Here is a 24,713-nt window from a genome sequence, read left to right as displayed (position 1 = left end):
GAGACTGTCAGGATTCTGTAGTGTGTGAGGTGAGCAGATGCTGTGTAGGGGCCCCTGGTGGTTCTCAATTTCTTCTGTGGGTATCTAGTTACCATGATCTTAGCGCAGTGTGCAGACCTCTTTTAGAACCCCAAACCGGGCTGGAGAGATGGCTCAGTGGTTAAGAGCACTGACTGCTCTTCAGAAGGCCCTGAGTTCAAGTCCCAGCAACCACATGGTGGCTCACAACCATCCTTAAGGAGATTTGACACCCTCTTCTGGAATGTCTGAAGGCAGCTACGATGTACTTACATATAATAAGTAAATAAATCTTTAAAAAAACCAAAAAACAAAAAACCCAAACCTACTTACTCACTGCCTTCGCAGTACCAGCCATAGTGACCACTGCCTGTGACAAGTTGCCATGCCTTAAGATGATTTCTCCAGCTACCTGCTGTCTGTACTTATTGGGCATAGGCATCCACAGGGCGCACTGTCTGCCTGTTTCAAGCCCCCGGCTTGTGCTGAATGGCTCTTGCTGGCCACAAATCCCTGAGGCCCTGCCTGGCAGTTCTATGTCCGTCTGAGGCTAGAGACAAGTTGGCCACAGCTCATCTGAATGCCAGGCTCCACTGTAACCCACAGGCCCACATTGTCCTGTGCTGTTTTGCTCCTTGGTCTGCAGGAGTGTCTCAAGTATTCTTTCTGAGGTAGAAGGTGAGGAATCGTTAAGTTCTCTGTAGGTCAGAGTGCACAGACGCCACAGTGCGGGGTGGGGTGGGGTGGGGTGGGGTGGGCATATTCAGCTGGCTCTTCACCTGCTTTGGGATGGATCTGCATATCCACAGCCCTGCCTGGCCCTGCCCTTCCTGCACAGGTGCAGAGGTCACACTTAGTGACACCTGTTCTCAGTCTCTTTGCCCTTGGGATGTGGGGGAAACAAACACCACTGTATGAAGCCCCAGAGAGGAAGTGGCCACAGGGCACTGCTGTGGCCAGATCAGCTGGCTCCTCCCCTGATATAGCCTGATAATAGCTCTTGGTATTGGACTTTTGGGGGCAGGGCTGCCTCTTGTCAACCTGTTTAGGTCCTAGCTTTAGCATGTGGGCCCAGAGCTTCCCTCCTGGCTTGTAGGCGTTGTGGACTAATTTTGAGGCCCCAAGAAAGGTCAGACTGGTCCTAACTGGTTCTCCTAGAGGGGACACACACTGTGGTACAGTTTTATTCTTAACCATTGGCTGACTCCGAGGACTCCTAGTGTCCATGCTGTGGACAGTGATATCCCAAACCTGATGAAGCTCTTTCTCTGCGCCTTTGAAAAGTAGGACACCTGCCAGGTAGCCCTTCGTCGGGGTCCTCTTGCTTAACTGCCTTTCAGCTTCACCCTCATGTGCAGCTAGCTTGGTACTAAAGGGGAAATTCCTGGCGCCGTCTAGTTTTTAACACTTCCTTGTTCTGTAAGAGTTCTAGCTGCCTTTGGACTTTCTATGAACATCTCAGGAGAATTGTTCCAGCCACCTTAAGACTCTTCCATTAGCTCCAGGGGCTTCCCTGTCCATGTGTGAAACATCTGGGTTGCTTTAGGAGACTCTGACCCTAGTACAGTAGTCTAGCAACCTCCCCTTCCTGCCCCATGGCCCTTCTGAACAGGAAGGAGCCTCACCCAGTGGTCCTATTCTCCAGCATTTTCTGCTGGGTCACAGTTTTGAGGCTGCCTGAGAAGTGTCCCAGACTAGACTTGTGGCTTTCTCTGTGAGAGAATAGAGCTCACTTTTTGCACCTGTTCCAGTCTCTGCTTAGACAGGAAGCCCCACCCTGGTGTGCAACACCCCCCTTCTGCCTTCATTGTGGGAGGGATCCTTGCAATTCCGGAAGTGGGTTCTTCTGCCCCAACCAGCATCCTGAATATCTACTCCTGCAGGGAGCACACGCAGCCCCCACTGACCGAGCCTCTGCTAAGCGACAGCTTGACACTGAGTTATTCCCTCTAGAAAGGTAGTTTTGGTGTCTTTTCTTGAACAGTTATTTGTATGCATTTGAGGAACATGCACCCCAGCTGAGCGTGGGTTTGTCTCTGAAAGTGCCCTGGGGACAACAACAATGTCATCCAGTGATTTCCCCCAGTGCAGGCCCCTGAATACAGAGGTCCTTCCCTTTCTGAGCACTGGGGTAGAGGTACTCACTGTCCTGCTCCCCCAGATATGTTCTTACACTTGCAAAGGCAGCGGCCTCCCAGGTACACGCACTGCACAGGGACCCAGCACATGCACTGCTTACTGCCTGAGCCTTGGTGAAGGCCCCCGATGGGGCTGATCATCTCTCCTCTCAGGTTTCACGGAAGGAAACCTGTCAGACTGTTGTTACCTCGGCTGCCTTCTTCCTCGTTGCCTCTTCAAGGGAGGCAAGGCCAGTTCTATGATAAGTTGTTTCCCCGAGTATTCTAGAGGAGAGCCCCTGTTCCTTTGCAGACCTGAGGTCCCCTGGCTGGAGATCAGAGGCCTCACTCTGGCTGCAACCCTCCTACCACACCCACGGTGACTCCTCCTCCTTTAAAAGGAGGCTGGGGGGGGGGGCAAGGTGTGAACTCTGGTGTGTGTGCCTTGGGGTCCATGTCATCCACTTAAACCCTAGCTGAGATACAGTAGCTTAGTAGCTGCTGGGGAAGAGGCCCATGGATTGTTCTGCACATGGAATGTCAGTGGAGTGCGTGTGACATGTGACATTTATTTAGGTGGAGGGCCATTGGGTTCCACATACAGACTGGCTCAGGTGTGTTCCACTTAATGCTGGATGTCAAAATAGACCATGACTGGTGCCTGAGAAAAGTTAGGGTACTGGGTGGCTTCTGTAAGCTGATAGCAAAGGCAGTGTGGTGATACCTGGTTAAAGCTGTTTTGTGAGGTGTGTTATGATCCTTCAAGTTGAGTATTTCCTTCCTCTGGGGAGAGGGTAACTGTAATGTTCTCTAATATTAGACACAGTGGTAAAGGCCACCCAGAGGGCAGCCCTCCCAGACTCCTTACAGGCTCTAGTACAGCTGGTTGTTGGGTCACACTTGAATCTGAAGTCATTGCTGCTGTGTCGTTTAGCCCATTCCTGATAACGGTCCTAGAGTGGGACTGGTCCTGTCCAGCCTTCCCAGCGTCATAGCTGTGTCCTAAAGAAGTAGTGTGGACTGAAGGCAAAGAACTCAGGTCAAAGCACACAGAGTCCGCTGCAGCTGTGAGTGAGGTCACCTCACAGCAGCCCACAGCACCATAGTATTTCTCTATCTCATGTGACGCCCTCATCCCTTAGCAGACACATCAGGCTTACCTTTCTGCACAGGGCCAAGGGCACACCGTGTTTGTAGCTCCATATGTTTTGGGTCCCCGGGGCTCCTTCATAGCCGTGGAGTTATGATGACCCAGTGGGGAACTTGCTACCGTGGGGCTGGTAGGAAGACCTGCCTGGGCCCAGGGATCCCAACGGGGCCTTTTGTATTGATCACAGGTCTCAGAGCCCCCAGCTTCCATAAGACCCAAAACAGACGACACTTCCTCACAGTCCCCTGCGTCTTCTGAGAAGGACAAGCAGTCCACTTGGCTGCGGACCTTGGCTGGTTCCTCCAATAAGGTGCTATGTGGGAACCTGTCTGGGGTCTTTGGGGAGGGTGCAAGGCTCTTCTTAGAGCCAACTCTGTGGCTCTACTCAGCCTCAGGGGCATAAAGTGGCGTGTTTTTCTGTAGTCACTCACATAGATTTTCTTGACAGAGCCTCGGCTGCACTCACCCTCGCCAGCGCCTTTCTGCTTTCCGGCCCTGGTCCCCTGCAGTGTCTGCGAGTGAGAAAGAGACATCCCCACACCTCCCAGCCTTGATTCGAGACAGGTGAGCAGGGATGGACGGGACTGGACTCCGGTTTAGCAGGCTTTGATGGTGTTGGTGCCTTTCGTCTTAGGATAAACTGCCTAGACCTTTGAAGTCTTGGATGAAGATGCTGAGTTCACAGACAGTATTAAGAATTAGCCTCCATTTAATCCCAGCACTTGGGAGGCAGAGGCAGGTGGATTTCTGAGTTTGAGGCCAGCCTGGTCTACAGAGTGAGTTCCAGGACAGCCAAGGCTACACAGAGAAACTTTGTCTCGAACACCCCACCACCACCACCAAAAAAAAAAAAAAAAGAATTAGCCTCCAACATTCAGGAGGCAGAGGCAACTGAATCTCTGTGAATTTCAGGCCAGTCTGGAATGGATAGCAAATTCCAAGCCAGGCTTGCATAAAGATCCTACCTCTGAAAACATGGAGGTCTAGTTGTATACTGTCCTAACCCAACCTGTCGGGCTTTTGTGGTTCTCAGCCATTTGAATCTTGACCTTGTTAGGTGGAGTAGAGAGAGAAGATGTCCTGTGTCCTGGCTGACTGAACAGGATGCATTCTACAGCTCATGTAGGGGTTTGAGAGGCAGATATACCGTGGCTAAGCATCTGTTTCCTATAGCTTCTACTCCTACAAGAGCTTTGAGACAGCCGTGGCCCCCAATGTGGCCCTAGCACCACCAACCCAGCAAAAGGTTGTGAACAGCCCACCCTGCACCACCGTGGCCTCCCGGGCACCAGAGCCTCTTACTACTTGTATCCAGCCACGAAAGCGGAAGCTGACTATGGACACACCAGGAGCCCCAGACATGCTGACGCCTGTGGCTGCTGCAGAGGAAGACAAGGATTCTGAGGCTGAGGTTGAAGTTGAAAGCAGAGAGGAATGTAAGTGTGGACTGGACTCTGCTCCCCTTGGAGGTGGGGTAAGGGGGTGCATTTGGTATGACCAAGCCAGCATACCCCGCAGTGCCTAATGCTTTGGTTTCTCTGTCTGTCCTCAGTTACCTCCTCCTTGTCCTCGCTGTCCTCTCCGTCCTTTACCTCGTCCAGCTCTGCCAAGGATCTAAGCTCCCCAGGCATGCATGCTCCACCTGTGGTTGGCCCTGATGCTGTAGCCCATGTTGATGCCCCAAGTGGGCTGGAGGCAGAGTTGGAGCACCTGCGGCAAGCCCTGGAGGGCGGCCTGGATACCAAGGAAGCCAAAGAAAAGTTCCTGCATGAGGTGGTCAAAATGCGAGTTAAGCAAGAGGAAAAGCTGACAGCAGCCCTGCAGGCTAAGCGCAGCCTGCACCAGGTAAGGTGGTCAGCAAGGAGGCCCATGAAATACAGGAGACAGCCTCCTTTTCGACTGCCCAAGCCCTCTGGAGGGCCCAACCCTGTGAGGCATTTGCTTCCAGGAAGGCTCCCACAGTGGTCCCAGGGCCACAACTCTCCCTGTCCATGGGCCTCATTAAAGAATTGGTGTGTTTTCTCGGCCATGACAAAGGCCAGCGTGTTCATGGGAGGGAGGAGCTGGAGGTAGGAGTGCTGCCTCTCACTCTGTGAGGAGGTGGCTGATTGCCCAGCAATGTCAGGGATGACCTCTCTGAAGCCCCTTGGAGAAGAGCTGAGGCACCTGGGAACACCACTTCAGAGGTGTGTGTGTGTACTGCTCACTAGATTCCTCTGCACTCACCTCTTCTCTAGGCTGCAGCCTTTCCTCTTGTACCTTCTTTTCACACTATTTGTTTTTCTGACATGAGTAAGGGAGGCCCAGTTCTCCGGCACCTAGGGAGAGTAAGGCGCTCAGCCGATGATGTTCTCCACCAGGGCTCGGCATTAAGGCTTTGCTGCAGGCTCAACCTCAGCTGAATTCACACCTCAGCCTGAGTCTGGCAGCTCTGGGGGCAGCCTCACATGTGTGGGCTTTAACACAACACAACCCTGTCAGTCCTCAGGGCTGCAGGATTTCAGAGTTCTCCTCAGAGTGAATCTTAGTCATTCCCTCATCCTTCCTTGCCTCCATTCTGGGTGGAGGTGTGATTCTCCACATGAGTATTCATAAGGGTCAGGGGTCACACTGCATGCTAACAAGTAGGGGAGAACATGAGAAGTACCAAAAGTAAATGGCTCCATCTGGCTGGGGGCCAACTCCAGGCCTCAGGTGCAGTGTCTGGTGCTATCCTCCGTTCTCATTCAGACACGGCATGTGCACTTGGGAGGGGGAGGTGTGAGGAGGCTCTGCTGCAGCCTGTTAATAATGGAGCCGACAACAGCTAGTCACAGCTCTGTAGGGAAGGACACTGGCAGTTAGGGGAACAGCCTGTCGGGTGGCAGGATGGGTGGGAAGATGCTGGGCTGGCAGTACCTTGAACCTGTTGGCTCCATGTTCTCCCAGGAGCTAGAATTCTTGCGTGTGGCCAAGAAGGAGAAACTGCGGGAAGCCACAGAGGCCAAACGCAGCTTGAGGAAAGAGATTGAGCGGCTCCGAGCTGAAAATGAGAAGAAGATGAAAGAGGCCAACGAGTCCCGGGTGCGCCTGAAGCGAGAGCTGGAGCAGGCGCGGCAGGTCCGGGTGTGTGACAAAGGCTGCGAGGCCGGGCGCCTGCGTGCCAAGTACTCAGCCCAGGTACCTACCATAGTGGATTTGCTGTTAACACTGGCATGTACAGAGAGGTAGCTGCTATTACCAATCCAAGGTCCCCAGTTTACCCATTCCTAGCTGGATGTGAGGTGATGGTATGTCACACCTGGAGACCCTGTGGTGTGTCCAGCAGACCTGGGCCTATTTTCCAGTGCTGGGGACTATTTTCCATAGCCATGGGTGGAAGTCCACCCCCACTAGGACCATTATGGCCCCAGGATACAGGCTTTGCTCCCTGCTGCTGACTTGGGAAGCAAGCTCTAAACTGGGATTGAGATGGGCACGCAATGGCATTTTCTGCAGCTTAGGGCTCCAACCCAGTGAGCCCTTGAGGGAAAAGGTCTTCCCCATTTTCACTGCTGTTTGGTGCTGGTGCTGTGTACTGCTGACCACTCACTTGGCATCCCTTTCAGATTGAGGACCTGCAAGCGAAGCTGCAGCATGCGGAGGCCGACCGTGAGCAGCTTCGAGCTGACCTGCTGCGGGAACGTGAGGCCCGTGAGCATCTAGAGAAGGTGGTGAAGGAGCTTCAGGAGCAGCTGTGGCCTCGGCCACGGCCTGAGCATTCTGGAGGTGAGAGCAACGCTGAGCTGGATCCCTAGCCTGGGCAGTGATTGCGACTGCTGCCACATGAACCTCTATGCGTGCGCAGAGGGCGGTGGGTACGTGGCTTTGCAGGCCCGGCCCATGCCTCTGCAGCCACACAGCACAACGTCTCTACTGTGCCTATTACCAAGCGAGTGTTTGTAACCACATACTTTTGGAATCCACTGCAAAATTTTCTACTGGCCAAGTTCAAGTGAGCAAGCCATGTCACCCAGCTGCAGCCAGAGCTGAGACTGGCTCTGTGGCTTGTAGCTGGTCCTCTGCTTGCTAGAACATTCTAACATTTACACTTTTGTTATAAGCTATTTAAAACCAGTAAGGAGACTTGATATTCAGAAAATCAACATGTTTTTTAATGACTAACTGTAAAAGGCCCCTACACGTGACGCCATCTGGACACCCACTCTGGCGGGGGTGGCACCCACCCACCGCCGTCCTGGGAAGCCATCACCGCTCATCTGTGCCCGCGGCTACAGGAGGCCAGCAGGGGTTTTCTTCAGAGTCTATTTTTTCAGCAACAAGGACCCCAGTCTTCCTGCTGCCGCCAGGAAGAGCAGGGAGAGCGCCGCGTGCGAGATGAGCCCCAACACTGCCCGCCTTACCGCCGCTGCCCCGCCCATCACCATCACCACTAACCCCGCCCTGCGGGCACCAGGAGGCCTGAGCCTCAGTTTGCCCAGGCCCCTGGGTGCCCCTGCCCACCTACACCTTGAGGGGCTGACCTGTGTTAGGCAGTGACCATGGTCCAGTGTGATGTTGTGTTGTTCACACACGCCACCCAGCCACCCATGCGCTGCTTGACCACAGCAACCCCTTCCCGTGCGGCAGACATCACTCCTCGCATCGTGAGCTGAGGCTGCAGCATTGGAACAAAACAGCATTATATCACTTTTCCTTTAAGTTTTTTCTTTTTGTTTTGTTGTTGTTTGTTGTTCATTTAAACATGTATTTAGAACTGCACTTTGTCAGAACCTTCCAGTCCCTTCTTACTCCCTGGTTAACTGAGATTTTTACCAATTTCTAGAGCAGTTCAAACCCTAAGTGCTCAAGCGCTTACACATCCCCTCTGGTGCTTGGTTGAACAAGGGAATCACGAGACAATGAAAATGCAGAGACTGAACTTGGGGGTCGTTCTGTGCCTTCCAGCATCTTGTACAGCAAACCCTGACTTGTCTTTTTACCCCCAAAATACCGTCTTCAGTAGCAACTGAATCTGCCACTGTCAAAATACGTTACTTGCATTTATTCCAAATAATCTCGTTTACTCTTAACTGTTTATGCAAATTGTATAAGGTTTCTTATGCCCAAGCTTGAAAAATGATTTCCCAGTAGACAAGAGGCCCCCACCCATCCTCCAATTGTGTTTATTTACATGAGAAGATCATACAAAAGCCCTCCGCTCTAGTCCTAGCAGGGCAGCCATGAGCTGGGGGAGGTGGAGAAGGCTCGTGCAGGTACAAACGACCTCAAGGACTGTGGCCTGCAACTGGAGACTGCTAAGCCCTGATGTCTGGTGCTGAGGTCGTCTGCAGGGTTTTGNCCTTGGTTTACTGAGGGGGGCTGAGCTGCTGCTGGTCCCCCCTTCTGACGTGCAATGCAAAAGGGACATCATGTATACGNAGCATTTATTTGGAGTTTTTCCTTTGGCTTTTTTCCTCTCTTTCAGTTATGAAACTTGTATGCATGGATTTCACATCTCCATAGCTTGACCCGCCATGGGCATTATGACCGTGTCTCCTAAAGGGTCGGTTTTGTTACGCAACACGAAGAATGCTGTCTCAGCCTTGTTTTTCTAGAGTTGTGTTTTTCAGTCATTTCTTCAAGGAAAACTAAATGATTTAGTTGGAGCAAAGCTTTAAGTGTGTTGGTGTGCTTCTGTGTGGCTGTCCCTGTTGCTAGCAGATCACAGTGATTTGGTCCCGCTCGAGCCTTTGGCCCCAGGGGCACTCACTTTTCTCAGCAGAGCCTCTCCTTGCCACAGCCCTGGTCACCATCAGTTCCCTGGCCTCCCTCCGTGGTCCAGCACTGGCCCCAGTATGCTGTGTATGCAGCAGGGACTCTTTCCCCACATGCCAGAATGACTTGGATCTGGGAAGGATGTGTCATCTCATTAATTGTTCCTCCTGGACCCCTCCTCCCCCTGCTTCCTGTGGGATCAGAGTATGGCTCCTGTTGGCTAGTAGCTTGTGATCTGGGACCTCTAAGGCCAGGTGTCTAGGTCATCCTGCTGCCTCTGCCTCACTCCCGGGCCCCAGTCCTGGGTGAAGTTGGCAAAGCCCAGGGTATCTTGTGCGGCTGCCTCGGAAGGCGGCCCTGCTCACTGCAGGGTCTGCAGTGGCCTGAGGGCAGCCAGGCACTGCATGCCTGTTTCTTTATGAGGAAGGCTGCAAATTTCAGAGAAAGGGAGGAGAGGTCTCCATCGTGTTGGCTGTTGACTCTCCCTGTAGGTTAAACCCTTGACCAGTTTACTCGTTTCTATCCTGGAAGATTTTTAACAAAGGGAAAAAAACAACAGCAATAAGTCATTGGTGAGCAGCTAACTCACACACACCCCCCGACACCCTGCTTTTCATACAGAACTAGCCAGTGTAAAGACGACCCCCATGTAAATACTTTTTCCGTCTCACACCGTTGTATTATAAGTGTACATGGCGACTCCTTTTCCAGAGGCTTTTCTTACCTGTTGGTTGTCTTACCTGTCTAACTGAAGACAAAACGGCTCATTTGCCAGAGGGGACAGAAGCGTCTTGTGGCATTTCCCATGTGGTGGCCTCCATGGCACCCACTTTCCAAGTTCCTACGCAGGTTATCCCCTGTGGTTTCTCCCCACATGCCTACCCTAGGGCCGAGGGGGAGGGGCTCTTGCTTTAAGTCAGAAGTCTCAAATGACATGCTCATCAATTAAAGGAAAAAAAAACCCACCTCAACCTTCATAACTGCCCAACAACCCCCCGCCCGCGCCCTCCAGTCCTACGCTGCTGCTAACGACAATACGACGGCTTACTCTGCTACTCGAGAACTATTTTTATGTAATTAATGTATGCTTTCTTGTTTATAAATGCCTGATTTAAAAAAAAAAGAAACAAAGAAAAAGCTTGGCATATTTATCTATTTCTCTGTGTACCTGTTAGTCCTTTTGCCCTCTCCCCTCCCCACCCCCCAGAAACAGATGACATTGTACAATAAAGGACTTTGTGAGTACCCTGGGTGCCTGCAGCCCCCATGCATGCAGTCAGGTCCTCAGGAAAGGGGGATGGGGGAGGCATCTCCACAGGATAGACCTGGGGCTGTCGGTCACTCAGCTATGTTACCAGGAACTCTGACCTAGGTGACCTTTTTGGACAGGACTCAGCAGTGCTGGACAGATGGAGTGGGCATAGCCCTTCCTGGCAGGGGTTCCACAAGGGTTCTGCTGAATCAACTCCCTGGGGCCAAACAAGTACAGAGGGTAGACAGGGAAGGCCTGAGTGGAAAAGCCCCCATCCCATGGTCTGGCCGAGGTGTCCTACATGTATGGACACAGCTGCCCCACCATACTTAGCTACAACTCTTGAAACACGGCTTCTTGGCTGGTACCAGCTTCTACATTTCCTAAGAAAACTTCCTGGGGACTCCCTATGTAGGGCTGGCAGCTCCCAGGTGGTCCTGGTTCCTGTCCCGTGACTCCTCCCATTCTCATGTCTACTCAGATACACACTGCCTTGCTCACCTCAGTTCAGCTGTGCCTACTTGTCTCCTGGCTCCTTCCTACCTGCCACCAGAGGGCCAAGTGGGCTGTCCCTAGGCCAAGCAAACAAGCCTCTATCTGTCTCTATAATCTATCTTATCTATCTACCTACCTACCTACCTACCTACCTGTCATCTGTCCACCCGCCCACCTACCCATTATGGAAAGTCAGATCCCAGGCTTCAACCATGGGAAACAGGTCCGTGTCCTGTTGTTCTGCAATAGCTGGTCTAGCCAGCCCTGTTCATTCCTACTATGATAAGCCTGTACTTTCTACATATCCCCATGCCTCAAGACTAACCCCTAGTCTTCAAATACTGCCTAGAGAAGAATCACTCCTCACTCAGGCCATCCAGCCCAGACCCTGGCCTAGGCATGCCACCCTATACCTTTCTGGCACCTGCTCTGAAGAGCCTCTTCCTGTCCTGGGGTCAGACTTCTTTCAGGCCAGTATGAGGTAGAGCCAGGCCCAACCATGTCGGCCTGAGCTAGAGGAGGACTCTGCCTGCTCTGCAGGAGTTTTGCCCCTGCCTGGTTTTGGTGGCCTGGGTGTAGGAACTTCCAAAGCCCATCATCACCTACATGGAGGGGGCTCCAGAAGCAAAGAGAGGAAGTGTGGTTTAAAACGCTGGGCATGGAAGGTGTTTTACTGGTCCCCTAGCCCTCTCACAGACACCCAACACATAGCCAAAAACTCGTCCCTCTGCCAGCCAGGTGACCCTGGGGATGGAGTGAGGATGCCCATCCATTCCTGCCACCCCATGGTCCTGGTGACGCATAAGGCCATCTGTGATCAGACCTGTGCCAGGTTGGTAGGTGTATTGGCATCAGGGGCACCAAGCCGTGGAACAGGTGGCCCACTGCAGGCGGGCACAGGCAGGAGGAGTTGGCTAGCTTAATGTCTTCATAGCATCCTGTGCTGGGCCAGGTGTCCAGCTGATCGACATGGACCCTCCTCTTCCTGAGTATGGACCTGGTAGTCCTCACTGGCAGGAAGTTGGGTCCAGGCTCTGGCTCCCATTGGTCTTAGACACTACACCCAAGGGAACCAGGGAACTCAACATGGGGACCCTTCCCACAGTCTCCAGCAGAGACTTGCCTGAGGACAATCCCGCAGCCCCCATATCTGCTCTATGGCAGTTCTCCAATGTGCTTGGCTCTACAGCTAAAGAGCTGGCTAACTAGCCAGACCCAAGCTGCTAGCCCAAGCCCACTCATAGGCAAGCCAGTTTCATATGCTTCCTGGCTCCCGTGCTGGCCCTTGTAAACTGCCCAGTGGTTCACTGTTAACTTTCTGTCAACCCAGTCCTGAAACCCAGAGGATTTCAAGTATCCATGGCCAGTTGACAGTCTGTCCTCAACACTTGAGATTATCCTCAACCCCTCCCCATCTCACAGCTATCTCCCAGAAAGACTTCAGGCTTCCCCTGCAAGTGGTCTCTAATGACAGCAGCTGCTCCTCAGAGGGGACTGCTTCACACTGGCTACTCAAAGGGAAATGTATGTTCTCAGATGCCTGGTGAGCTGGGAGGGAGCTAGCTGCCCCAGGTTTTTGAGGAACCAGAGGAAGTGGCGACTGTCCCCAGAGAGGGAGACAAGGGGCACCTTCGCCCTAGTCCTGCCTACTGCTGGTACTACCAAATGAGATGGTCCTGGGATATAGCTGTGGGTACTGCTAGATCTAGGTACCTTATCTGTGATGGAAAACAGAGGTCTCTTGTCCTTGAGACACCTATCTGTTCTGAGTACATGTGTGCACTGTGTGTGCATGTGAATGGCTGTATATTGGAGACAGGACCGACCATGGGCAGGTGCAGGCCCTGGGGCAGTACTTTAGGCCCACCCCCTACCCTTGGGGAGAGGCCCAGAGCCAGATGAATTTGACCCATCTGGCAGGGCGACAGGGCGGAGCACATCAGGGAAGGCCAGGACATGAAGACTCAGAGATCCTTTGTACTGTGCTCACTTCTGGCCTTGGACACATGGATGGGACCCCTGCCTGCCAGAGCCAAGGCTCATGGGTCACTCATGGGTCACCTTGGGGTCCAACCTCATGCTGCCGCCTACTCGGGATGGACAAGTAGTCCACATCTCTCCCTGTTTCTACGGAGTAACCACTTCAGTGAGGTTACTGGTGGTTGTTGAGGAAGTTGCTACCATCAAGTAGTGAAGGTGAAGATCTGCTGTACTGAGGGGCTGACCATCATCAGCTTTCCCCACACGTTTCCCCTGTGGCCTAGGTTACCAAGGCCCCCAAAGGCTGAATACTGCAGCTCCACTAAAATCCCCCATTAACAGTGCTTGGTGGCTTCGGGTCAGAAAGCACTAAGGCCTGAGCTGGCAGCCCAAGGTCCGACAGACAAGGGGTTGTCCTCCACCCGGGCATTAAGGGTGGAAAGCCCTGTTGGATCCACGGCCTCCATCCAGTGCGGTGTTCACCCACCAAACAGGCTTCTGGCTTCGTGCGGCCGTCCGCAACACTTCTCCAGGAGGAGGGAAGGGCGCGGCACAGAGACGCCCTGGAACCGCCGCGCCCTTCAACTTCCCACATTCCCGCTCCTTCCTACGGGCGGGGGCGACCGTGGTCTGCAGCTCTGCTAGGCTCCTGCTAGCCCGGGGTGAGCTGACCCCGGAGGCGACTGCTGCGGGGAAGCGCGACCGCGCGGGCTTCCTACGGTCCGACCGCAGTCCCAGCCTGCGGGATCATTCCTGGACCCCAAGTCCCGGCAGCTCCCAAAGCCTGGGGCCCGCGGCTCCAGCAAGGCATGCCCCGCCCACGGGCCGCGCGGCCTCCGCCTCGCCCTGCTACCCGCGTGCGCTTCCCTTCCCCCGCCCGCCGCGGATTCCGATGGGCTGGGCCCGGGGCTTCCGGCTGCGAGGAGAGAGCTCGGCCCTGCGGGACCAGCCCGGCGCCGCCCCACGCGCAATCCGACTTCCTGCGGCGTCGGGCCCCAGGGACCCAGGGTCAGAGTCCTCGGGATCCGCCTCCGAGCATGCGTTCGTGGTCTGCATAGAAGGATCGTGCTCTTTTGAGGAGGTTCTCGCCGGCCTTGCCACGGGGTGCAGCCTATGTGTTTATCTAAAATGGGGTCTGGTCGCCTTAAACAACTCTCTGCTGCTAGTCACTTCACTCCTGCCCCAGTGAATGTCCCAAGACAGGATCCCGCGCCTGGAACCTGCAGTTGCACAGGCGGTTTCCTCTGCCTTCATAATCCACCCCGGCAAAACCCACGGGACTGGTGAATATGAAGTTCCACCTGTCACCTGATCAGAGTGCATAACACCCCACACTGGGATCGGAGTGTGTAGAACTCTTACCCAGCCCTTAGCCAAGTCCTTGTCCCCATTCCAGGGCAAGAGACCACCTGTTAGAAGCAGGCAGGGCTTTTTCTCAGCACCTGACAACCCCCACAGAAACTGGTCCACACAAATAATTCTCTCATGAATCATGAAACTCTTGGAGGACCAGATGTGCCTCTAGTTGTTGAGGTCCCTAGGGAGGTTTGCTGGGGTCCTGGGAGGTGGTCCTGGGTCCTTGGACAGAAGTGTGTGTGGGTTGGCAGCTGAGTTAAGGTATGATTCCTGAAATTTATCTTAGGAACATTTCTGGCTGACAGCAGGATATAGGATGCCCTCAGTTGGTCCAGCCCCACTCGAACCCTGACACCAAGACACTGGGCCCTTGGGCTATAGCCCAGGATCCCCATCCAGTAGGGGAGTGTTGCAACTCTAATCTTGGGCTCCTCGATGGTGTACCTGATTCAGAGGTCATGGTTTAGGAGCCTGGGGTGGGTCTGCCCTCCTGTGTCTCCTAACCTGTATTATACTAAGTCAAGGAGGGAGGCTCCCTGTTCTACCAGGGATCCAGCTGCCAACCTGAGGCCTTTGTGTCCTGATTGTCTACAGGACAAAGGTCTGAGAATGGCATCATTGCCAATGCCATGGGATGAATACAAGAGGTGACCCTGTCTGGCCATTGCAACAGGGCAGACTATCTCCTCCTCAGGTTTCATTTTATGCAGAGAGGAGCCTGGACAGAGTCCCTGTGTGTGTGGGGGGGGGGGTGCCCATACACTCTGCTGTCCCGTTCTTTTGTCTGACTCCTGAAGACCTACACAGGACCAGCAGTTCCTCAGCCATGGGCAGTCCCTTCCACACCTGGCCTCCAAACTCCCCCCAAACCTGCCCCCTTCCCTCTGGCTGTGAGGGGCTGTCTGAGGCCGTTCTTTCCCTGAGGAAACCTGAGCAGAAAGGGGCAGGCTTGCCAGCCACCGCTGAAAATTGTCTCCTCCATAGTGGTCTTGCTGGGATAGGCCTGTGGGCTGCCCTGACACTATCTAGGATCAAGGGCTCCCAGTGAACTGGCAGAGCTGGCCAGGCTGTAGGAACCAGTCTGGCAGGCTTGGTCCTGGAACCTCCAGGAAGCCCTGGCTGGGAGGGGCCCAGGCAAAGCACAGCTGGCCTCACACCCTCCTGGCACCAAGACCAGGCAACCTGCCCGGGCTGTAGACAGGCCTTGGGGAGGCCTCCCCCGGGAGTATCCTGAGTGACCAGCCTGACCAGTGGGAGGAGCTACGGCCACCTGTGCCAAACCTGCCCAGGGAGAGCGTGGCACAGACCAGGCAGTCAAGCCTAGTTCCAGGCTGTGTTCTGGTCATGCTGTCCTCTGTTGACCCCAGATGTGTCCCAGGTGGCCTGGTGAGCCAGCTCTCTGAGGTGCCTCTAGATGCTTGGGTCTTGAGGGGCACGCAGGTCTTCCTTTGAGTCTTTCTCCTTCCTGTCTCCTTGCCACCTGTCTTCCTTCCTTGAACTTCCTTCTCTTTTACCTCCCATCCCCATCTATCTTTGTATCTCACACAAGCACACGTGACAGTGCCCTGCCTTGACACTCAGTATCTTATCTGTTAAGTGAATGAGGGGCAGACCAGTAGTCTCCTCCCTGGAGGGGTCAGAGGTTAGAAGGCAGCACGGGAGAGGAAGGCCTTCCCCTGGAGTTGCGGCTTCGCTCTGGGCTGGGGTGGGGAGAGTGGTCCGCGCCCTCTGACTTGTCCAACCTCCTCCTCTCGCTGGCCCCTGCAATTCCCAAGTGGGGTCGGCATGTTTGGAGTGGTGGTTTGAGACCTGAGGGCTACTAGTTCCCAGAGAGGAGGTACCCAGAGGCTCTGTCATACTCCCACCAGGTCTCCAGAGACTGCTGCTATGCTCACCTGTATCAGCCAAAGAGGCTGACTCTGCACAGTTCCTGTCAGGCAGTGCTGGTGATCCAAAGCCATGGAGACCAACGACCTAGTCCCTCCCACCCATGGAAGAGAGACTACCCAGGCAGGACAGAAGCGACGGCTGTTAGTGTACTAGGCACCAGGTCTCTGGATAGAAGTGAGACCACCTCATTCTGGGCGCTGTGGCCAGATCTGTATGCATTCAGCTTGGCCACAGGCTGAAGTTTCCCAGACAAGACAGAGGGTAGCCTGGGGGAAGTCACCCACTGGGCATGTGCTCCTGTTGGGTCTCCATCCTAGCTCTGACCATCATAGAAGAGGGGATCCACAGGGGATGGACAAACCTGGAGTGGGGCTTACTGGCTGGCAAAGCCTGAGTCCTGGGAACTGTACCCCTAGCCACCTCCAGAAGGCCCCCACCCCCACCCCCACCTGCCAGAGCTGACTGGGATTATAAGTGTGTATCACCACAGCAGCCATTTCTTTTCCTTTTGAGGGGCTATTTATTTATTTATTGAAACAGGGCTTCTCTGTGTAGCCCTGAATGTCCTGGAACTTGTTCTGTAGACCAACCTTGTTCTGCTGGCCAACCTCAGAGATCCACCTGCCTGGGATTAAAGGTGTGCACCACCACAGCCCAGCAGTGGCTTTTTATTTTTTCTGTGAGCTCTGGAGAATGAACTCAGGTCCTCCTGCTTGCAAGATGAGTGCATTACCAACTAAGCTATCTCCTCCATCCTGAATTTAGTCTCTGCTCTTCTTCTTTTAAGATAGGATCTGTCTATATTGCTGAAGCTGGACTTGAGTGGACAATGATCCTTTCAACTGCTGGGATTACACATTACCAGATCTGGCTCTAGAATTCTTCTTGGGTATTCAAGTTTCGTGTGCTTGGACCGCTTGGCAGCAGGGCACTGGGTGGGGGAGGAGTTGCAAACAAGAAGAGCATCTGCACCTGTTCCTGTCCTGGCCACATGGAGGGCCGGGCCAGTTCCAGTGACCACAGTTCTCAGAAGACCAGCCGTTACTGGTGCAGTTACACTTGGCCAGAAGAGGCAGTGTCTGTCTGGATATTGTGGCTACCCCTAATGTCCTGAGACAAGGGTAAGAAGCCGGTGTCATCTTAGAACCTCAGTGGCTGTGTCAGGAAGCCAGAGCAGGAAGCCTGGGGTCTTGCCTGGACCACCAGACCCTGAACAGCTGGTAGGCTTGCTGATGACTGTGTAGGCGGCTAGCCTGGAGCTGTTTGCAGAGGCTCTGTGATGGAAAGCAGCCCCACCTGGCCTGCCTTGCTTGCCAGAACAGACCTGATGTCAGCTGAGGAGCCACTGTGGCACAAGCCCCGCCTGCCATACCCACATGGAACTGCGACTGCAAGTTTCCTGACTTTCAAAAGCTCAGCATGCTTTGGGGAGTTAAATACCAGAGGCTGCCTGAGGATGGGCTGGGAAACGGCAGCTGTGGCTGCTCACTCCCAGCCATTTTCCTTCCTAAATTGAAACATCATTTTCTTTGTTTTTCTTTTGACAGAAATTTGGTTTCATCTGGAGGAGGAGGAGGAGGAGGAGGAGGAGGAGGAGGAGGAGGAGTCTACAGAATGTCTGCCTGAAGGGCAGACTTGAGAAGTGATGCTCACAAGTAGTTTAGGAGATAACAGTAGAGGGCAGGTCCAGAGACCTCCTGTGACCTGGTGAAAAGATGCTTGTGGCTGGCCCAGGGGGTTGGGCCTCCTCAGCAGCCAGTGTGTCCCTTCAGCAGCAGTTATGAAATTTCCCCCCTCCCATGACCCTACCTTACCACTGCTGGGGATGACCAGGTAAAGGGGCCCTCTTCACTCTGCGGTGCTAGGGAACCTGAACTTGAGGCTGTTCACGCTGGACAGCCTAGTTGCCCCCAGCTCTTGCCTTTACAGAAATCTGATGTAGATCCCCATGGCCCTGGGAATAATGTTGGTGGGGCAGATATGAGGGTCCTCAGAGGGCACTGGGATACTGAGCCCCTACCTGTATCCCATAAGACTCCAACCCAATGCAGTGCTAGGGCCAAGGGCCTGCTAGAAGGAGCCCCACAAAAGGTGCTACTCAGGGTTGATATTTAGAGTTTTATTGACATCAGTAGCTGTGGGGCTCACGTGGACCAGCCCTAACTCTCAGGTTGTTAGAGGATGTGGTCCCCAGGTGAAGCAGCATCAATCTCCATTCAGGGAAAGGTGGCCTTTCCTTGAGGGTATTGCTGCCTCTTTTATGTCCAACAGCCAAGAGTGGCCTCTAGTTTAGAGCTTCTGGGTGACCTTCAGGGACATGGGGCCAGTGGGTGTCCCCCTCGGCTAAGATCCGCAGGTGTTTGAAGGTGGTGGGCAGCCTGTGGCCCAGGAAGGGAGGGCTGGTCACATCACAGACCATAAGCACATACTCTCCTGTGAGGGACAGGCAGGGGTATCCTCAGGCTAGTGTGTCCACTAGAGCCCAGGCTCTTCACCCTCCCTTGGGCATCTCTGTCATCAGCCCTGTCATCTCTGCCTGCCACAGACAGCCATCCTGAGGCTGGGTGTTTGGTTAGCAAGCATTTGGGCAAAGCCACAAGCTTTTCAGACCTGGATCTGAAGTAAGCAGTGGTGTGGGGAGAGGACAGATATACAGACAGCCCTCAGGGTCAAGCCACAGAGACCCCTGCTCCCAAGTGCTAATGAGGCCAAGTGGCTGAGTCCTTTTGTAAATACTTGACTACATTGTTTTTGGAGAAAACACATTCATTCATTTTCTCTAAATATTTAAGAAATAGCTGGGCCTCTGAAGGTTTGAAGTGCCTGGTGGGGTCCTGAGGCCCTGGAAGGGGCTGGGAAAGCCCTAGGGGACTGGAGGGGTAGAAAGCCTTGAGGTCTCTGGTGGGGAGGGAAAGCCTGGGGGACTGGGGGAGGGAAAGCCTGGGGGCTGGGGGAAGGGAAAGACTGGAGGCAGGAGAGGGAAAGCTTGGGGAACTGGGGGGAGGGAAGGGGGAAGCACAGGAGGGAAAGCACTTTTCCTTTCCACAGTCTGTAAACTGTCTGGAGAGCTTCAAAGTTGGAGAAACCATAAAAAAGAAAATAAGAAATAACAAAAAGGGAAGTTGCCATAGAAACAGCCCTCTCTCCCTCCCCTGAGCCCGCTGGGGCTGGCACCAGAGTGTGGAAAAAGCTCCTTGGCTGGCCCAGGCTCACACCAGGAATGTGGCGGCAGCTGAAACTGGGTTGGGGCAGGCTCCCACCACCAAGCACAGCAGAGCCCAGCCGAGTGACATTCCAGCCACTGAGCAAGTAGTTACCCTCCACTCTGGCTCAGCTAAGGGCTGTGCCTTCCTGGACAGGACAGGATGAGAGTGGGCCTGGGGGCTGGAGGAATTTGCTTGGCCTTGGGTCAGTTTCTTTAGAGAAAATGGCTCCAGGAGGCCCATGAACTGGGACTGGGGTGCTTGAGGCGGGGGGGGGGGGCGCACATTGTATCAGTAAAGCACCGGCAGCAGGCCAGCCCCGCTCTGGCAGCTGGAGGAAAGCCCTGCATAGCGACGCAGCCACAGTGTTCCCAAGCAGCCCATCTCTAGGCGTTCCCAGGAACATGCAGCTGCACCAGGCTGGGCCAAGGGTGCTGGCCTGGGGAGCCAGTGTGAGCTCACGGCCACGGCCGCTGAACCAGGCCACAGGCCTGATCTGACCTTGTTCCTGGGCCTGTCCCCCATCAGATGCACAAGGCTGGTATGAGCAGCGCTGGCTGGTGGCTGCACTGGAGGCCTGGACCCGAAGCCACATTGTTCAGTCGTGGGCTCCAATCCTGTCCCCCAGGCCAGCTCGGCCAGCTCTTGCTGAGGGGCTTGGCTGTCACCTGGCTTTGCTCTGTGTGGCACCCTCAATCTTGGAGCTGAAAGATCCTTCTCACTGTACAGAGGTGATGGGGGCTTCACCCAGTGCCAATCTAAAGACTCAGCAGTGGGTGTGGGTGGGAATGCTCTATCCACTTCTGCCCCCTGTTCGAGTCTCTTTCTAGTAGAGCCCACCAGCAGAGCTGCAGGCCCGGGCTCACCCTGACCTCAAGGCCCTGCCAGAGCTGTGAGTGGCTGATTTCTTAGGCTTCCTATGACCCTATGTGAGATGGGTCTCGTGGCCTAATGGCCTTCCACCAGGATGTTAGAGATGCTGGAACAAGGCTGATTTCTTGGGCCAGGCAGACAAGCACCTACGCTTCTTTGGACCTATATCACCCTGGGCCCTTCTAGAGGAGAGAACTTTGTCTACAGAAGTTCATTTCTGAACCGGGTGTGGTGGCGCATGCCTTTAATCCTAGCACTTGGGAGGCAGAGGCAGGCAGATTTCTGAGTTAGAGGCCAGCCTGGTCTACAGAGTGAGTTCCAGGATGGCCAGGGCTATACAGAGAAACCCTGTCTCAAAACACCAAAAAAAAAAAAAAAAAAAAAAAAAAAAGTCATATTTCTGTCCTATGCTCTGATGAAGTCAAAGCCTTGTCCTCCCCTGCTCTCTGGGACTGGGCCTCTCTAGCATGGTGGGGAGGACCCAGGCTTGACTGCTCCCCAAGACCAAGGATAACTTCACAATAAGGCCCAGCTTGGGCACTGCCCAGACCCTAGGATTATGACAGCTCTGAAAAGGCCCTGGACCAATGATCCTTTTCTCCCATGTTGGGTTCTGCTGGCTGAGACCTTAGAGCCTACAGACTGCTCTTACTGTCCACAGGAGGGTCGGATATACCAGTATGCAGGGATTCTGTGCTAGGGCGTGTGAGGGTCTGAGGATCTGAGACTTGTGGCCATGCTGTGTTTCCCATGCCCTTCAGGTTCAGCTGCTGATGGTGGCCTCGCTGTCATCTGGTCCTTTGTTAATTCAGCCACCACCATCTTGGCAGCTACTCTTCTGAGATGGTAAGGAGGGCCCATACCTCTCCCCTCCACACACACTTACTTATCCAAGCCTTCTGTACTACCTCACTCTCAGCTTTCTGGAACATTCTTCTTCTCTGAGAATCTTCCTAGAGGCCTCACAGCCTCAGCCTCCTCCTTTCACGTAGGTCTGGAAGTAGCTTGTGAGGTCCCCCCTACCCACGACCCACACACCTCCATCTACCTCTGTGATACCTGGGTGTAGGCCTTCCCTGGGCCACTGTCACCACCCACAGGCCCAGCCCCCAGGCACTGTTTGCCTCCATCTTTGAAAATACAGTGATGGACTTCTTCATGGTCCACATCTAAATACCCACCTAGATATGCAGCTGTCGATGGCTCTACTGTGGTCCCATCATGCCTGTGGGGAGCAAAGGAAGGCCCCTGAGTATTCTGGCAATCCTCTTTGTATTGATTCCACCCAAATCAAGGCCAACAGTTCTGGGGCAAATGCTGGGCCCTGGGATAGCAGAGACTGTAGTGTCTACTGTGTGTGTCATGCTTCTCTGTGTCTCCTCTTGGAGAGCTCCCTATAGGCAGCCCATTCCTGGTTCCCTGCCCTCTAGGCCCCACCTCGGGGCCTCATAATCCCAAAGTTGCTGGGCAGGTGTGTAACAACCACCCTATGACCTTGACCAATCTTGCTTCCTCAGAACCAAGGTATGGCTTTTGGGATGCTAGAGGCTCTCATACCCAGACTAGTGTGACGGAAGAGGAGCTGGGAGCTGGTCAGAGAACAGCTTGGGGGTTGCCAAGAAATACATTATCTTTCAGAAAGAAGTGACTCAAGGGGCTGGGGAGATGGCACAGTCAGTAAAGCTGTTGCTTTGCAAGTAAGAGCACCCAAGTTAAATCCCCATGTAAGAACGCCAGACATGGTGGCATGTGCCTGTAACTCTAGCACTGTTGAGGAGGAGGAGACAAGAGGATCTCTGGGGCTTGCTGGTCAACCAGTCTGGCCTGATTGCTGAGGTCCAGGCCAATGAGAAACCTTGTCTCAGAGGAAGTGGGTAATGTTCCTGAGGATGGATTCCAAGGTTGTCCTTTAATGTGCACACACACACACACACACACACACACACACTAAAAAGACCTAAAAAGACGTGACTTGAGGCTGAGGCACCTTTGTGATCCCTCCAATAAGCAAAAGGCAAGTGTCACCTGGGAGACTCCTAACTGGGAGAAGTAGAGGGACAGATGAAGATGGAGGGAAGAGAGAGGCCTGGCTCTGGAACCCCTAAGCAAAGGCTCTCCTCTGGCTCCTGTGTCTGCAAGAAGGACCCTCACCACTGCCCACAGGATCCAGGAGAACCCTGTGGGACTCCCAAGGTCCAAACCCTGTCTGATGCATTCTTCAGACTGAAGCCCGAGCCACACACACCCGTGGGCTTTGAAAGCAGCCAATGAGGGCTGGTCCAACTTTGGAGACACACCCCAAAGGACCAGCTGCCCGGGTGGGTCATCTGAGGAGGACCTGGCAAGGCCCTGATGAATGTGGCCAGTACACGTGGCAATATGGGTCCCTCTGGCACATCCCGGGGTTAGGTCTCTGAATCAGGTTTGCGGAGCCTCTCCTGTTTCCCGACTGGGAGGGGAGCAGGGTTGGGGGTGGGGGATGAGGGTGCTGGCTCCATGTAGACACCTGGCCTCAATCCCAGATGGTCAAGCCGAGCCGCGTGCTGAGCGATGGGTCTCTATGGATGAGGAGGAGCCTCAAAACTACAGCGGCTGGGCCTCCCTGGCCCTGGCCCTGGCCCTGGCCCTGGCCCTCCATCCGGGACAGCTGATTTCCTGTCACTAGTGGCTCAAGGTGGCCAACAGCCAGTGCAGAGCTAGGGACAGTGTGGAGGGTCCCTGTCCAGGTGGGGCTTAAGTACCAGCGGGTTCTGATCCTTTGACAAACTTAAAAGACCACATGCCTGGTTTGGGTGATAAAATATTAAAGACAAAAGATTTTTAAATGACTTCATTTTAAGTAGGGAAAACTGGCCTCAGCTGGACCGGAGCCACCTTAAAGGAGAAGAGATGATAATTTAGTAGCAGGAATAACTAGAGGCCGCAGGCTTTAAGAGAAATGAAGGGGGTTACAAGAACCCGGAGAGTTCTGGGAGTTTTTAAGAGATCTCCGGGGCTTTGAAGAAGCCAGACAGAGGCAGGCAGGAGCTGGCGTCTTGAGGGGCCCTCAGAGCCGGTGGTTAACTGGGCAGTGGAGGGAGGCATGTGGTCAGGCCTCAGGCCAGGAGACCTGAGAGACCTGAGAGAGACCAGGAGACCTGAGAGATAGTTTGAGAGAAGAGGACCATTCTGTGGAGCCCGGCAGCCGTGTCAGGGAGAGCTTCAGGTAGGAATGGTGTGTACATCATGAGCTCCACGGGGGGGGGGGGGGTCAGAACACAGATCCTGAGAGACATTTCTTGTAGCCCAGCTGAGGAGACAGTTGCCAGCACTGGGCAGGGAGGGGCCCATAAACTGGGCTGGTATCCTTAGTAAGCTGGAAGTGCTACATGACCTTTTCGAAGAGTTTCTCCAACTCCCCTCTGTGTGTGTGTGTGTCTGTCTCTTTCTCTCCATACACACACACACACACACACACACACACACACACACACACACACACACACGTGTGTGTGTGTGTGTGTGTGTGTGTGCGATTTTCTCCCTCATTCTTTTTGAGATGGAACGGGGTGGGGGAGGGAAGTCTCACATACCCCGGCTGCTCAGGCTGGCTCTGAGCTCCCACCCCGGCTCCCACCCGCAGAGCGCTGAGATTACGTGTGTACACCAGCATGGCCAGTTTGTGGGGTGCGGAGCACCGAACCTATGCGCACACTCGGTAAGCGCACTGCCAGCGGCGCTGATGTCTTCAATGCCGTTTTGAAGTGAGGTCTGTGTCGCCCACCCTGGCCTGGAATGCTGCGTGCTGGGACCTCAGGAATGCTTGCCCCATCATGCTTTGTTATGATTGGGACTCGTGGTATGAATTTTCATTTCCACTGAAAAGTTTTAGAAGTCTGTCCTAGTTCAGAAGTTTGAATCCCAGCATTTGTAAGGTGAAGGCAGGAGGGTTAGGAGTTCAAAGCCATTCTGGGCAATCTGAACCTCTAAGAAGCAAGGCTGGTAGTGGGTGAAGGTATTTGCTACATAGGCCTGGTGACCCTTTGACCCCATGATGAAAAAGAAGACTGACTCCTCAAACTTGTCCTCTGACCTCCTTGCTCAGGCTGTGGTGTGTGCTCACAGTCTCACAGTCAAATTGACATACAAAATAAAAATATAAAAATTTAAAATTAGGCCAACAACAACAACAACAACAAAAACCTTGGCCATCATTTCTCCTGAGCGGTTTTTCCTGTTCCCTCCCCTTCTGGAGTCTTTAGCTCCCCGTGTGTCTCAGCTCCTGGGATGACTTGGAGACCACCTTCAGGTCAGCACAGCAGTTCCTCAGGAAGGGCCTCACTCTGAATGGGTCTGTTTCATTCCCGCCAGCTTTGGGATTATTTTGAGGGCGAGTGTGGTATTCAGGGCCTCACTCGCACATGTTGGGTCCATGCTCTTTACTGAACAGAGCTCCACAGGCTCCTGCTAGTTTGACTTGAGGCTTTTCCCTGCCCCTCAGCCCCTCAGCTTTCCTGGTGAGCATAGAGTCCAGCTGCAGCATCCTCATGCTCCTCAGCAGCGCGCGCTCTCTCTCTCTCCTCCTCCTTCTCTCTCTCTCTCTCCTCCTCTCTCTCCTCCTCCTCTCTCTCTCTCCTCCTCCTCTCTCTCCTCCTCCTCCTCCT

General features: G+C 54.0%; 2 protein-coding genes across 3 annotated transcripts in view; one reads left to right on the top strand and one right to left on the bottom strand.

The window, feature by feature from the left end:
• Ski (SKI proto-oncogene) overlaps positions 1–8,917 on the top strand; it is a 66,869-nt gene extending 57,952 nt beyond the window's left edge. Inside the window, exons 2-7 of one of the 2 annotated variants that reach the window (XM_021200206.2) lie at positions 3,473–3,595; positions 3,734–3,849; positions 4,459–4,721; positions 4,838–5,130; positions 6,214–6,444; positions 6,873–8,917. In XM_021200206.2, the coding sequence (XP_021055865.1) occupies positions 3,473–3,595; positions 3,734–3,849; positions 4,459–4,721; positions 4,838–5,130; positions 6,214–6,444; positions 6,873–7,061 (1,215 nt within the window). In that variant the 3' untranslated portion in view covers positions 7,062–8,917. The remainder of the gene's footprint in view (positions 1–3,472; positions 3,596–3,733; positions 3,850–4,458; positions 4,722–4,837; positions 5,131–6,213; positions 6,445–6,872) is intronic. The other variant, XM_029540360.1, reaches the window with a different exon arrangement.
• Positions 8,918–18,093: 9,176 nt separating this feature from the next.
• Positions 18,094–24,713, bottom strand: part of Morn1 (MORN repeat containing 1) — a 61,931-nt gene continuing 55,311 nt past the window's right edge. Inside the window, exons 13-14 of the mRNA XM_021200949.1 lie at positions 21,252–21,295; positions 18,094–18,427 (exon numbers count right to left, since the gene is read on the bottom strand). Coding sequence (XP_021056608.1) covers positions 18,279–18,427; positions 21,252–21,295 — 193 coding nt within the window. The 3' untranslated portion in view covers positions 18,094–18,278. The remainder of the gene's footprint in view (positions 18,428–21,251; positions 21,296–24,713) is intronic.

The sequence above is a fragment of the Mus pahari genome, chromosome 6 (genome assembly GCF_900095145.1).
Source record: "Mus pahari chromosome 6, PAHARI_EIJ_v1.1, whole genome shotgun sequence".
Lineage (NCBI taxonomy): Eukaryota > Metazoa > Chordata > Mammalia > Rodentia > Muridae > Mus > Mus pahari.
The sequence above is the reverse complement of the archived record's forward strand: the minus strand, read 5'-3'. Positions and strand labels throughout refer to the sequence as shown.